Here is a 16322-nt window from a genome sequence, read left to right on the forward strand (position 1 = left end):
ATCTTACCTTCTGTACACTGGAGGAAGCTGACTATCAGAAGTAGCCAAAACCTTTTCATTCTGCAATCAGAAGCCACCATTATTGACCCCCCTTTCTCGACGTATTTCTTCTTTTTATTCCTTAAAGATTCCAGTTATAAATGTCCAGCGTCATTCAAGTGGGTGGTCTACATCATTGATCTTCATAACTGGGGAAAGAAACGAAAATGGGAAAAAATAAATAAAAATCAACTCATGTTCGCGTCACTAAAACCTTTTCGAAACAATACGTAGAGATCAGACTATTGTTGATAAGAAAGCGGGCAAGGGATGCAGGAAGAACCAACAACTGGCTACCATCAAGTTTAAAAAATAAATAGCATTGTTTTAATGATCATCTTCCAACTGAGGCAGGAACTGTTAATGATGCTGGTCCTGTGAGAAGTGGTGAAGTCAGGGAAGTGGACTTCCATGAAGTCTCAAGTTAAAACATTGCGAGGCGAGGGAAAAAGAAAACCCCCAAACACTCATGCAAGGAAGTCAGGCAGCTGCCAAAAGAAACTAAGCAGGAGGTCTCTCCTTCACAGTTCCCCTGCCTTCCACTTGCATGGCTAGTGCCACCCTTTGCATTATGTATGGCTCTGCGCCCCCTCAGACAAAAAGCAGAAGCGGCAGAAACGATACAATCAAAATATCCATTTTTGCTGAAGCAGCTCCTGCCCCCCTATGACCAGCAGCAGTGCCAAATCCAAAATATGTCTTCTGCAGAGACATGGTTTCTGGGAGCCAAAAACAATCCATCAAAGTCTCGATGGAAACCGTTTGCCATTGGCAGCATTAAGGCAAGCTGCTGCTTTTAAGCCTCGGGGCTTAATAGCAGTCAGGCCATGCCAGCATATGACTGGCAGGTAAGCCTGAAAAGAGCATCCCTGAGAATGTGCAGAATGTCCCCTTCTCTATAGCCAATTAATTGTAAAACAAACAGATTAACATTTGGGATTAGAGTGAAGGACTTTCATGCCGGTTTGAGCCTCAGACCTTAGAAATTAACCAAGGAACCACTGAACAAAATGAGATTCTTCTTTCCTACAACAGGAGTGCACTGCACACACATTAGTGCAGAAGGTTTTCGTCCAAGAGAGCCATGCTGGAAAAGGGCGAAACTGATGTGCTTCCATTTGTTTTCCCTTCACTGAGAAGCAAACAGCTTTCTACAGCACAGAGGGAGGCAGAGCACTAGACATCTTTCGGAACTTTAATCTCCCTTTCAAAACATCTACTGCTAAGCCTACAAAAGCAACCTCCCAAATGCAAACAACTAAGTCTGCAAAGTAGTCCGCAGACAAAACAGCTCTGGTGGCCCTTGTTTTCCTCGCTGCCATGCCAAAGAACAGCAGAGTCAAACCAGCAATGTGAGCTCCAGAGTTTGTCTTTTAAAAAGAAAAAAAGAACCCTGCAAGCAACTAGAGGAGGGAAATAAAAATAATTCTTCTGCCAAATCCACCATGCTGCTGCTGCTGCTGGTGTCCCCAAGTCAGCCACATGCAACTGTTCTATCATTAGAAATTAAGACTACTATACTTCCAGTGACTGTGGTTCCCTGGACTTAAGGCAATGATAGCCTTGCAGCCATGAACCGACATGGCCACTTTGGCAATTGCTAACTCTTGTTTCAAGATTTTCAAAGGAAAGGGGAGAAAGCCATAAAGACAGAATATCTGGGCAGATGCATATAAAGGACAATAAAGCTCCCCCCCCCCCTTTTGGACTATCCCAGTGCAAGGGACCTATGGACTATTCCATAGGGGGGGGGGGACCTATTTATCAAAAAAGAAGGAGAAAGAAAAAGAAATCCACAACCCATTCCATTCCTAACCACGTTATTCAGAAGTACATGTCACTGTGATTTAATTCGCCGTAAGTATGCTTAGGATTGCGCTCACCAGCTGCTTAATAGCAATCTTTCCATTGTCAATCATAACATCTCCTGCACTTAACCCATCCTTCACTTTATTGGTGGGAAACGGTGGGTTTCTCTTGCACTTTTAATGCCCGATGGTTGCATGTGTGCACGCTAGGCACACAGAATCTACGATTCTGATTTTTATTTTTATTTTAGTATTGAAGCAAAGTAATCATTATTCTTCATGCATCAATAAATTTGGGGTTTAAAAGGGGGGGGGAATGAGAGGGCTGATCATGCGTGTGCAACTCTATCATTTTGAACAAGGCTGTAATAAAGGAGGAGACAAAGAGTCTCCTCTCTCAAATCCCGGCCAGCGGATGCTCGACTCTTGATCTATAACCCCTTACAAGTTAAATCTACAAGTTATGAATTCTCACCATCAACCTACCCTGTCCAGCCCTGAAAAGGACCACCACAGGTGGGTCGGGTTCCTTGCTATCACTGGAAGAGAGGGTTGCTTCTAGAGAAAGCTGAGGCTAGACCAGAAGCCAGTCATGTCACCTGTTCAGTTCAAGGAGATGTAGTAGATCAAACCAGGATTTTTATAGTAACAGGTACAAAAAAAAATCAGGGTTCTGGTCTGGCAGCAGAGGGGAAGGGCTGTAGCTCAGTGGCACAGTATCTGCATTGTAGATTCAGTCGCTGGCCTCTCCGGGTAGGGCGGATACAGAACCCTCTCCAAAATCCTGGAGAGCCACTACACTGTCATTGCAGACAATACTGATGGCTTGGTGGCTTATAGAAAGCAGCTTCCAATGTTCTTGTGACTACACTGCAGGGGGTTGGACTAGATGACCCTCTGAATCCCTTCCAATTCTATGATTCCATACTGACCCTCTGCTCATCACACAGACAGTTGCTATGCTGGACTTGGGAGTTCTTCCTTCCCTGTAACATGCAAATGCCGCCAACAAGTTCTGAACCAGCACAAGGCCAAAGCGATTCATATCATGACACAAAGGATGTTTCAGTGCAGGGCAGCCACTAAGGCATTTTCAGTGGCAAAGGGGAAGAAGTTCAGTGCAGACAAACAAAGCATAGTTCTCTCCCTGGCAGAAGCCCAAGCACCTAGAAGGAAAAAATAGATCCGTCACCAGTTAATCTAGTGGCGGCACATCAGCTGCAGCAGGAGTTTCCTGAAGCTGACACAAAGGAATAGTCATGTTACATCGCAGAGTCTTTCACCCAGAGTGGGGAGAGCTTTCTATGCTGAAAAATCTATAGAGGCTGCAAAGAAATGGTCTGCCATGTATAGCTGAAAGAATACTTTCCCTTCCTTTTGGTGAGATGGGGGGCGGGGGAGAGGAAAGGGGAGTTTATTCCCCAGTTAGGTAAACCCGTCAAGCCATTCAGTTAAGAATGGTGGACTGACCTGGGCTCAGGCACAGGTGCACAAACACGGAAGGACAGAAAAGTCAGATTAACTCTTTATCCGTCGCAACCCAGAAGAGTAATTGCCGAAAACATTTCACACACTTCGCAGAGAGTACAGTGCGAATTGACCTAGCCATTAGAATAATTTGAGCGCATGGCTGAGGCACATTAATGACTGCAAGGGAAATTAAGCCAGTCTTTTGATTACTCCCAAACCATTCAGAGGATTTTTAGATTTGCTGAGATTTGATTTTAATGGGTTTTTTCGATTTCCTGAACATAATGCTTAGACGGACTACTTAGCTGCACACATCAATATGAAGGAGGGGCAGAGGAATAGGGGGCCTTCGTGTTGTACAGTGACAGGCCTGTGTGCTCTGTCAAATGTCGCCTCGCTGGGTTGTGGTTTGTAGGAAGGCAGAAAGGAAGGAAAGACTTGGAACACAAGAGGGGTTTCAATACCACTTTACTTGGGAGAGGTGAGGGCAACAGCTGACGAGACAGAGAAAACAACAGGCTTCTCCCTGACCATAGATTCCATTTAGGTGTTTGGCATGACTTGAAAGTAGCTTGAGGATGTGTCTGGGACAATACAGAAGTAGGTGCCGCAGCAACAGCTGTCGGCTGACGGACAGAGCAAGCCAATATGTCTGTGTCAAAGAAAGTATTCAGAATGTGGAAGCTGGAAGCAAAGTATATCTTGATTCTTGACTATTGTACGGAAAGGCAAACCTGTAAGTCAGCAGTTGGGGCTTTATCGGATTATGCGTCCCTTGTGTTAGCACCAAATAAATTAGTATACAAGCATCTGTATCAAAATCAAAAGCTTTTGGGTAAAATTAGTAGTGTAGATCTTTGTATTATTTATTTGATTACTTGAATCTATCTACACACACACACACACTACTCTCAACAGCAAATATTAATGTACACCTTGGTTCCTGGTCTTCCCCCAAATAATCATCTAGTACATCACAAACAACACTTCGCCCCCTTCTTAAGCAATAGTATAAACAAACAAAATAATGCATCTTCAGCACCGGAGCGCAAAACTACTTGACATGTGATAGTGGTGAGGATGAGGTACCAACCTGGAGCCAGAGCACACTTGTGTTTGAAGATGCTGCTGACAGCCCTGTCTTTCAGACCCAATAATTGCTGTAGATAAGGAGGCAGAGTAACTCAAGAACAACAACAACACAACCCAAAACAGACAAACACCAGCAGGAAAAGCCATATTAGGTTACCTCTTAGCAAACAGCAAATGTAGTTCATAGTAAGTGGCTTTTCTGTGCAAATAGCTCACTTCCCTTCAGACCTTTTCTTCATGTGTTTTTTTTTAAAAAATAAAAAATAAAAACCACTAGTCCGTCATGATAATGGGGAAGGGAGACAGTCTCTAGAGTCAAAAGGCAGATTGGATTTCAGAGTGCAACCAAAGCTGCCTGGAAAACTCCCCTGGAAACTTAAATCCTTCTCTCTGGGAAATAGCATGGTCTCCTTCAGAAACATCCTGCCTTGGACAGCAAAAATGGTGTTTAAGGAGCTTTTTTGTGCATGAATTACTTAAAGACAAAAAGATTAGTTAGGTACAGGAGCAACCAACTTTCAGTCTTTTGTAGACAATAGGTAGCCCAAGAGAAGCTAATTCTTTGACCTTCAGTGCCCTGATTTACAACACTTTAAAGGTTTTCTGTTTACTAGGGAAGGAAAAAAAGCCGCCCGTTACACATTATGTCTAGGAAATTTGGAAAGACAATTAAAACCTAATCTCAGCAAAGCAAGATGGCACCCACCAAACACATCTCAAAATCTTGATGATGCCATTTTCGTATCTCTGTTGCATCCTTGACAACATTGGCCATATATCAATGTGTACTGGAAAGAAGAAACTAGGATTAGGGAGTACAGGAGGAGATGTTCACACACTCTTTCACCGGGTTGGAATTACTATCTTTGCTGTTCTCTGTAGGTCAGACAATGGAACACAACTAGGTCAAGACATCACCCTTCCTAATCTTTTCACAAAGGAAGGCCAAGAAGTGGTAAAGTGACCCAGTTGTCATCTTTTCTTCAAAGTTCTGAAAGATACCCCTTCTTTCCCTTTTTAATCACTGACAAACACAACCAACCATAATTTAATTTATAATGATTAGTATCAAAGACAATCCAACTGAATCAATAGGAAAACCTGACTTTACATCATAAGCATATTCTGTGTCCATCCAGCACAGTACCATAAATCTTTCACTACCATGCACAAACCGGTTGTAGCCGCTATGCTCTTCCCCAGTAGCCATGGGAAGAAATAAACCATGAATCCTGGGATCCATGCTTGTTTCACTCCCAACACAGTACAATCCATAGCCAAGATTGGGTTACTCACTGTGATTTGTTGGGAGAAAACAAATCAAAATCCTTGGTTCCATCCACTGATCATGGTTTATTTCCTCTGTACACTAGCAGAGAGAAAAGTAACTCAGAAAGATGCATTCATGGAAAACCATTAACTATGGTTTGCTGTGATGTGTAAACACAGCCACTGATGAAGAAGAAGAAGAAGAAGAAGAAGAAGAAGAAGAAGAAGAAGAAGAAGAGGAGGAGGAGGAGGAGGAGTTTGGATTTGATATCCCGCCTTTCACTCCCTTTAAGGAGTCTCAAAGCGGCTAACATTCTCCTTTCCCTTCCTTCCCCACAACAAACACTCTGTGAGGTGAGTGGGGCTGAGGGACTTCAGAGAAGTGTGACTGGCCCAAGGTCACCCAGCAGCTGCATGTGGAGGAGCGGGGACGCGAACCCAGTTCCCCAGATTACGTGACTACTGCTCTTAACCACTACACCACACTGGCTCTCCATAAGATCACCATCCTTCACATTAGTTAATCTGAACAAGTACCATTTACTGATTCTATACTCAAATGGCTATGCAATCATCAATAAGAATGTATTATGAAAAGTTGGGTAAGATTTAACATATTCACTATGCTTCATCCACCCTTGTTTCTGAATATGGTCAAAACAAAGGGGTTAATCCACAGGTTCATACAAAGCACATGGCAAGGCACTCTTAAATTGCACATGACGACATTCCCTGCATCAGAAAATATCTGCTGTGGAAATTTAGTGTCAGGAAAAGGGTCTGACTAAAAATTCTCCCTGATATGCCAGCCAGCTTTTCACATGCAGGGAGTTCTTGATATTGGAAAGAACATATGCATTCTTCCACTTACATTTTGAAGTGGTACAGTCTGACATGACATGTATCGCATCCAAGTAGTCTGAAGTATTGAGACTCTTCTAGATGGTAAATAATCAGTGTGTAACTTTCTTCTTCCGTAAGGACAAAATAAATGGCCAAAGCAGCTACAAAGAGACTGTTGTTCCATTAAAAACACTGCAGTGTTCAAGACCACCCTGGCGTCTTATCTCTAGGTCTGTACTCCACAGTTTCCATTAATTAACGCCTTGAATTTTGGATTTCTAACACAAAACATTACCATCTGAGTCAAACAGAAGGAATGCAGTATCAGGAAAGGGAATAGCACAGCGAGTAGGAGACCTGACCAAGGTGACCCAGTGTTACACTAAGAAAGTCATTTTTATACACTCAGCTGCTGCGTGCTCTGAAGTGATACATCAATGCTTTAGCGAAGCCTGAAACAGTATGGGATAAATATACATGTACCCTGAATCTAAGCCAAACGAGAGATCACAAAGCTCAAGTCCCACCGGACTGGATCCTGTGTTAATCACTACAACGGAGTTTACTCACAAAGGAGAATCTACCTGCGTGACAAGCAAAACACTCTACAAAAACCATTTCAGCTTTGCAATTTATCCTTCCCATCCGCAGCGGCACAGTGGTCTACCTCAATCATTCGCCAGGAAAATAAATGGGATTTGGGGGGCGGTGAACAGAAAGGGAGGGGAGGGAGGGAGATAGAAAAGGAAACTATTTTTATTGCCCATCATCATTCCGCTAGAGCTAAGCCTCCTTCATTTCCCACCAGTTATATGCTTTGTACATTTCTGCTTTTCAGACAGGCTAGTTCTACCCCTTCTTGTTAATGCAGGATGGTGTTTCGATACTCTGGGGATTTATCATTCACTAAGCCAACAAAGTAAACGTTTGCTAGTGCTAATAAGAAAGGTAGATTTTTAATAAGAGGGTGTGGGAATGTGTGTGTGTGTGTGTGTGTGTGTGTATGTGTACACACACACACACACACACACACACACACACACACACATATATGGCTTCCTGTGAGCTAACAGCTTGCCCTCTTGATGACTCCCCCTGTTCTGGGGGTGGGGTGGAGAGAGAGAGAGAGAGAGAGAGAGAGAGAGAGAGAGAGAGAGAGAGAGAGAGGAGTCTGCAAGTCAATTACAACTATTATCAGCTGTAATATCTTAGAGTCATGCTGAGCATGTTAAATATGCTGATCACTCTGTGGACACCAGAGGCACAATCTGAAGCTGTTTACCATTCCTTTCATTAAACACTCTTGGCCCGTGCGAAAACTGCAAAACAAATAGGTCTCATTTTCAATCTTTACGTAGGCTAGATTTTTATGAACATCAAAAAACAAAACAAACAAACAAGAAAATAATGAAGAGCTATAAAGTATGCATGTGCCAAAGACAGACCATGCTGCAATTTGAAAGACAAGAAGCAGAAGGTGTGGAGAGTTCAATAGCTTCTCCAACTTCTTGTGGAACAGGAAATCTACCGGTCTATACTGGTCCATGGAAAGTGGTCCCACTGAAACAAGAGTCACATCGGCTTCCACAAAATCGACCAGTTTCAATCCCTTTCCACTGAGGATGAGACCCACTCTGCAGGGTTGCTTTGCAGGCATTGACAACTACTACAGTGGTACCTCGGGTTACATACGCTTCAGGTTACATATGCTTCAGGTTACAGACTCCGCTAACCCAGAAATAGTACCTCAGATTACGAACTTTGCTTCAGGATGAGAACAGAAATCATGCGGCAGCGGCGGCAGCAGAAAGCCCCATTAGCTAAAGTGGTGCTTCAGGTTAAGAACAGTTTCAGGTTAAGAACGGGCCTCCAGAACGAATTAAGTTCATAACCAGAGGTACCACTGTATAGCAAAGCACTTTGTACTGTGTATTTTTTTAAAAGCTCATTATAATAATCAATTCACATCACCTAAAAAAAGGGAAGATCAGACCATAAGCTGAAAAACTGGTCATTCCAAAACTTTAGGAAGAGAAATCAGCTCTTTCATTTACTGTCAGTGCTGATAAGGATTTCCAGCAATCTATTTTTAACAAGATTGCTGCATTCGCTTGGTTAACTTCATTTGCCATCCAGGTGTAGTTATGTGTGTGTGTTGTTTTTCTTCATGCAAGTCAGAACATTTGTTTGAAGCAGAAGTAGGCAAACATCGTGGGTCTGTGACCAGACATGCCTGTAGCTCTGGAATGGATGTGTTACGTGAAGCTTCACATAGTTCACTGTGAGGAGTGTAACATACTTGATATGCATTATGACCTTTCTTTTCTTGGCATGAGAAAAACAGGAGGGGGGCGGGGAAGAGAATGAGTTTCAAATAAAAAGGAGGTTCACACATGCCACTCACAGCTGACATCCCAATCTAAACAGCATCATCAACCCAGGGCCCAACATCCACCTGACAAAATAGAACCAAGTCTTGTGACTTGGCAACAAATCAGCTTTGTGGGTTATACATACTTCATTGTTTGTTTAACCATCTTGAATAATTGGGTTAAATAAAGCCTTGACTTCCAGGGCTTGCGCGTTGCAACAGTATTTCAAATGGGCCTGGTGCCAACCTCGCTGCAATTGAATCCTCCCCACACCCTTCTGAATGTTAGGGGCTACCTGAGCCATGCACAAAACACTTACTTAAATTTGGTATGCTCTTTCCCCCTCCCTTCTTTTAAATGATAAATGAAACTAAAACTTGAAACACAACACCTCATATTGGACAGAAGGAATAACACCATGGATTTATAACACCATTGCATCCTAAAGCATTTTTTTTTTAGTCTGCATGAGCAGCTTTTTCCTTCTTCTTTAAAAAACAACCCCTATTTCTATCATAACCTACAAATAAACTATTTAACTTCCATAAGATCTACATACACACCATTCAACTAGACATCTCCTCTGTTCTGCCCCAGTGCTGATGCTCTCCAAAGCCCTCTGTCAATGACTATGGAAGTGTGACAGATACAACACACACTGTTTTCCTCCAGGACAGAAACAGCTATTATAAATTCTGAAGCCATCCGGGGTTGGGGGGGTTTAGACTGTTCTTAACACAGTGGTAGACAACCAGTAACCTTGTGTCTGTATCTGACCCAAAGATGGTTACTAGTTAGCCTATTTCTTACATAAACCCTTTTAGTGGCTAAAATGAATCACAGAGCCCTTGTCATACTCCTCCCAGGTCCTGTGGGACGGAAGTGACTTCTAGAGTTAAACAGATTACGCCACCATGCTGCCTGAAAATCCTATGCTCTCCCCCACATTTCCTAAGGAAAAACAGTGTGCTGTTTCTGTCCTTTCGGTTTCAGCTAGTTGACAAACTTTAGATAAGTTGAGAGACTCAAGTAAGTAAGGGTTATGATAAATTACAGTTTTCTCAACAGAGAAATCTTCAATCATGTTATGCAAACATTATGTTATTTTGATCACTTCTCTACAATGTTGGCCTGACACGCTAAAGGTTCTCCAACATGGTGCCACAGGTAACAGTGTGCTCACAGAAACCTGGTAGTGTACCTGCCAGGCTTTCGAGTCCCCTGTGCAGTGGATTATAAACTATAGTACTCTCCCAAGTACTGCCCACATTGTGTGCTTCGGCTCTCTATAGAACCAGTTTCATTTTCATAGGATGCAGCTGTCCCATATGGTGATAGAACCTGCAACCTTGTGGGTGTTGTCAGCACCATGCTCTGACCAACTGAGCTATCCAGGCTGAGCTTGGTTGCGACTGGCCAGCAGACTCGGAAAAGTGTTCTCTCTGATAGCGTCCGATTAGAAGCAAGAGAGCAGTTCTAATTGGATGTTACAAGAAAAACGAGATCAATTCTAACTGGATGCCTGGAGAAGGAAATAGTGCAGGCGCTGAAGAGATGAGATACCAAAGGGATAGCTGCAAATAAGGCCTTGGTGCAAGAAGGAAAGGTCCATAATAGGGTAAGAAAAAAAGCAAGCAGCCTAGGTTGGAGTGCATCTGAGAGAAAAGAGGGCTGAGTAGGAAGGAAACAGAGTGTAAGTGCATCAAAGCTCTTGTTTCTACCCCATCATAATGCTCAATAGTGAAGGGCCCAGACATTTTCTCAGAATTCCTTATCTGCCCATGGGTTAAAATTAATAATTAACAACAACAACAACAACAACAACAACAACAACAACGTTAGGAAGCTACACTATGCTACAGTCACAATCAGAGGCTTTCTCCACCATCGTAACCCTGCCAAACAAGCTCTGGCAAGTGGTGAATAAGGTGTGACGAAGAAGCTAGTTAACAGTGGGTCATTTTTGAGAGAAGCTAGTTAACAGTGGGTCATTTTTGAGAGAAGCTAGTTAACAGTGGGTCATTTTTGAACAGGGCCTCAGTCTAACCTAGGAAACACATACATTCCAGTCAAACCTGAACATTGGCCAAACTTCCTGGGTTGGAAGGCATCTGAAGTCAGAATTTCTGGAGGCCGCAGGTTCCCAATCACTGGTCTAAGCATAGTTTAGAGCTATGAAAGTTTACAAAATATAAACGCACTATGAGAGCTTTCATTCAATATGGAAAGCTTTCCATAGCGATGCTGTAACTTTGCCTTCTGTTACATATCTGAACAATAAACCGTATTTTGAGTATACTGTTGATGGCACAACGGGGAGGTGAGTTGCAGGCAGCTGTGGAACTGTCTGCTCCTTGCACTGTATTCAGAGTATATAGCCTGCTTCTTTCCTCAGCAGACTAACATGTGTAGATAGACATTCAGGTTTTGCAGTGCTTTTTCTCTCTATTGGCAGCAAAGCTATTTTGAAATAACGAACGTCAACTTTGGAAAATGTATTAAGGAATGCACATTCAAGTCCAGACAACCTCGGGAGGGTAGATTGGCAGTAACTAAGAGCGGTGACAGCAAATATGTTAAGGAAGAGGAGGAGTGCTTCTCTAGTCAATGTGGATAAACATGTATTTGCATTATCGATAATTTACTCTGCAATCCTGATTCTTCTAGAAAGAACATAGCTTCAGAGCTAATATTTGTGATATCCTGGTCTAATCACTGTGCAGCGAAATATGAAACAAAATCAATGGTAGCTCATAAGATGTAATCTTGCTACTCTATTTGGCTCACTGTGCTGAATTTCTAGCTCATAAATCATTGTTACTAGCCATTCAGTGAATCAATATTCAGATTCCCTCTTGGTCTATACATACAACCACTAAATGAAATAATAATGACCCAAGATCTGTCATATATTAGCTCATCAATACCACCAACAGAGATTCCTTGGCAACAATGAGGTAACTGGAGATAAAACACATCTGATGAGCATGCAAGCAATTATGAAAAATCTGTAACTATAGCAAGAATGCACCACACAGAACCGCACATGTTCATAACCGCAGTCCTGAAACCACTTACCCACTTGACATTTGTGAGACAATTCCTGAAAAACAGAGTAACTCATGAGTAAGTAGTTTAGGACCTAATAAGATCATGACCTCAGGCAATGTTTTATCATGGTGATGTAGTAATTCACATTTTAAAGAAAGCCAGCTTTTATGACAACAGTGATACTAAATATATTTAATTAGACTGTAAACACCCGATCGTTAAATGCTATCTTCTGTCTCATTCTGAATCCCCCTCCTCTCTTCTTTATCCTCTCTTTGTCTTTTAAAAGCACCATTAGTACATCTGTAAAGAGAATTCCTCAACTCCTTACTCTCATTCCGATAGCCCCAAAGCCCCAGTGGAGCAAAGATTAGTCCCATTAAAAACCAACAACAAAAAAATAAAATAAACTATTAGAGTGCTTTCCGTGAAGCCTTATTCCCCAAATGCTTTACAGACCATTTAATTATCTCAAGGTAGTGGAACGCCTCTCTGCAGACGAACATGAAAGCTACTGCAGTATCCCACATGTGGGCCGTGGTGCTATTTTAATCTCTAATGGTAATAATATCTGAAAGAGCTAGCAAGAGAAATATGTTGGCTGGAATGCACTACTTAGCTTACCAAAAGAGGGGGGGGGGGAATCAATAGCATGGGATCTTTAAATTACCACCAAAACAAAGCAAGAGAATCCATAGGGGGAAATCTGACTTGTGGAGGGAAGCTACACAAAACTATAAGCCAGCCCTTCACCTAACCTCACTATGCCTATCATCAGCAGAAAAAAAAGAAGAAAAAGGGGGAGAAACCAGTGCCTGCTGCCAGTCACTGACATAAAGCGATTTTCCAGACATGCCACTTTACGCAGCAGGGGAGCAGAACATTTAGGAGGCTTTATAATAATTATGTTTTAAAATGGGAGGGGTGGAAGAGAGAGAGAGAGTCTCTCTCTTTCTCCTTGCTTTATATCCAGTTTGCTCCCATTCCCCTTCTAGACCATTAAAAGATTTCACTTCGCAAACAACTAGGTTATAAAGCTGCACATTTAAGGAGCTCCCAAACGAGGAAACAGCTAGTGTTGGGGAGAGGTGTTTGTTTTGGTTTTTTTAAAAAAGTACAGGCTTACAATTTAGCCACGGAGCTGAGGCAAGTAGCAACTGCCCACACCACCACTACCAGGTGTAGGCAGATGAGGTGAGGGACAGGGGTCTTACGAGAGAAACAGCACCAGAGCATGGCTGTGTGGCTTTGCAGGCTAGCTTCCATGACCTCAACGTAAGAGCAAGAGAAACCAAGGGCTTTTAAATGGCATGTTGGTTGGTTGGTTGGTTGGTTGGTTTAACTTTGCATCCTGACTTTCCACCAAGCCGTGCTTAAAAGCTTTCTGAATTGGACAATGTGGCACCCCCCCTTCTTGCTCCCAGTATGCAGTCTCCAAAAGCGATCACTAAGGGAAATGAAGAAGAAATGAAGCTCAGTTCAAGGTACTCCCGAAGCTTCCACCATAGAACATGCTTCTGCCAAACTTCGTATCCATTGATTGCATATGAAGTGGGATGTTTGTTAATATGCTCTCTTCTCAACCATGTAGAATAAAGTGTGTGTAGACATGTGAGCTTCGGAGAAATTGCCATCTGGTTGAACAGTCTAGAACTGGCATAGCACACTGGAAAAGACATTGAGCTGTGGACCAGGAACCCAATCCCTCCATTAGAATGGTGCCTCTACATGGCATTATGCAAAGCACTCTCTCTCTTTCTCTCAGCCTCAATCCCACCCACAGGAACCACATTCTCCAGAGGAGAACACAACAGTATTCTGAATACTGAGTTGGCCTGGCCCCCTCAAAAAACATATCTGGGAGTCCAATACTGCCTCAACCCCTCAGTCAGTGCCTGTAGGCCCAGCATCTACAACATGGAGAGTAAAAAACTTACCGTAACTTACACGGTTGTTGTAATGATTATACCCAAATAAAAATGTAAGAACAACCTGCTGGATCAGGCCAATGGCCCACCCAGTCCAGCATCCTGTTCTCACAGTGGCCAACCAGATACCTGTGGGAAACCCAGAAGCAGGAATCGAGTACAAGATTCCTTCTGTGGATTTCGGCAATTGGTACTCAGACGTGTTGCTGCCTCTTGCTATGGAGGCAGAGCAAAGCCATCATGGCTAGTTCAGGATAGATGTGAAGTGCTTTGGATATACTGCTTCATTAAATTAGCCCCATGTAATAACAGCACTGCTGCCAATTAGGATAGAATTTGGGCGACATGCAGAAGTTAGTCTAACTTCAGGGGGCCTTACTGAAATCTATGGTGACTTTGCCCAAGCTGCTATACTTACTCATCTTAATCCTGCAATATTATTTGTTCCCTCGGGGATAGTAAAGGTAAAGGACCCATGGACGGTTAGTCCATTAGACTATGGGGTGCAGTGCTCATCTCCGCTTTCAGACTGAGGGAGCTGGCGTTTGTCTGCAGCTTTCTTCAAGGTCATGTGGCCAGCATGACTAAACCGCTTCTGGAGCCAAGGGACACTTCGATGAGTGCCAGAGCGCAAGGAAACACCGTTTACCTTCCCGCCACAGCCATACCTATTTATCTACTTGTGCTGGTATGCTTTGGAATTGCTTAGTTGGCAGGAGTTGGGACAAAGCAATGGGAGCTCACTCCATCACACAGATTTCAACTGCCAGCCTTATGATAGGCAAGCCCAAGAGGCTCAGTGGTTTAGGCCACAGCGCCACCCGCCTCCCAGACAGTAATGAAGGAACAATGGCTGCTGCATCAAAACATATTCCATCCAGCTCACTGTTATCAGGAGCAGCAAATCGTGGCCCTCCAACATGACCAACAGTCAAGGATAATGAGAGCTGTACTCCAACATTTAGGGGAAACAATACTGTGTTTTAGAGGCTCCGTCCCCACCATACACACACTAGTGGCATCCTCTCTACAAGGAGACCTGCCCAACGCCCAAAGTGAGCTTTTTTCCAGTGCCAAAAGACTTGTCTCTTCAACCAGACATCAAATTGTTAATGCATTTCTTATCCCTGTGACTGTCTTAGCTAGTAAATGTCTTATACCAGGGTTTCCCAAACTTGGGTCTCCAGCTGTTTTGGGGCTACAGTTCCCATCATCCCTGACCACTGGTCCTGCTAGCTAAGGATGATGGGAGTTGCAGTCCAAAAACAGATGGAGACCAAAGTTTGGGAAACCCTGTCCTTATACAGTTGAAAGGTGGTAGGGTTTTTGTCTGCTGCTTTTAGAACCTGTCAAATATTATTTGAAATATTATGGCAAAGCATGAGGCAAATGTTTCAGAGAGTGATTCAAGATGGGGGACTATCTCTGCTTCCAAACCACACATGTTTATGTTGCTGTTCTTTTTAAAATAAAAACATTCAGTGAGGGAAGAATTGGGACTACTGTTCACATTTTCTCTTTGGATGCTAAAATCCACCAGCTTTAGATGACAGAGTGGGAAAAGGTAGAAGCAGTGTTAGAAATTAAGATATTTGAAAGCTAGGAGCTAAATGGCACCTTAGACCTAGGTCATGGGCACAACAATGGAATTGTCTAGGTACGCTTTTCTATAACAAGAATACAAAGCTGAAAATGAATGAACTTCAGCTAAAATATGACGTTCGTTTTTCACATGGTCTAGTCCTTCCCCTGCCCACAGCCCTAATATTCTTAAGAGGGTCTCTTCTCCAGGCTTCAGAGAGCAGCTGGAAGTGGGGAGGCAGAAAAGGGTCCTCCTTTTCTTCCACTTTGCAGTTTTAATCTGAAATCTTAGGCACAGTACTGCGCCCAGAGATCAGAAACTGCTCGCGCTAATGAAATTCCCTGTTGCAAAATGTGCCTAGGACAATGGGAGTTTCAAACACTGGGTAGAAGTGTAACACACAGGAAATGAGGAAGGTATCCAATGCACACATTCCATTTATGCAACAGCTCTTATCCCAACGTATGCTACATGCCCCTCCCAGATTTCCTCTGGAAGGAACCCCGGAACAGATTTAGGGGGCTTGCACAGAAGACAGGGGGAAACTTCCATTGTGCAGCCAAAAGTATTTGAGCTGACAAACAAGTACATTGAATACACACACAGAGCTTCCCTCTAAACTAATTTTGATTGAATGAAAGTTTTCCAGAAATTGATCTCTCTCCAAGACAACTTACAAAACTTCAGAAAAATCTCCAGCAACTTCATTTTGAACCTCTTTGGCACTCTTTCTCACTTATACACAGAGTGGATGGGCACATTCTGGGTAGCTTTCCAAAGTTTCTTCTACATATACTAGCCTTCCCTATGTATTCAAAGCCTTTTACTGAATGCCCATACTTCAAACCAGCTTTGAAACTCCCTGTTG

At 43.0% G+C, this 16322-nt stretch overlaps 1 protein-coding gene across 22 annotated transcripts in view; it reads right to left on the bottom strand.

The window, feature by feature from the left end:
* ADGRL2 (adhesion G protein-coupled receptor L2) overlaps positions 1-16322 on the bottom strand; it is a 560560-nt gene that overhangs the window by 160135 nt on the left and 384103 nt on the right. For all 22 annotated transcript variants that reach the window (XM_077928532.1, XM_077928531.1, XM_077928533.1 and 19 more), the window contains one exon: positions 8-188. In XM_077928532.1, coding sequence (XP_077784658.1) covers positions 8-80 — 73 coding nt within the window. In that variant the 5' untranslated portion in view covers positions 81-188. The remainder of the gene's footprint in view (positions 1-7; positions 189-16322) is intronic.

This window comes from Podarcis muralis, chromosome 5, assembly GCF_964188315.1.
Source record: "Podarcis muralis chromosome 5, rPodMur119.hap1.1, whole genome shotgun sequence".
Classification (NCBI taxonomy): domain Eukaryota; kingdom Metazoa; phylum Chordata; class Lepidosauria; order Squamata; family Lacertidae; genus Podarcis; species Podarcis muralis.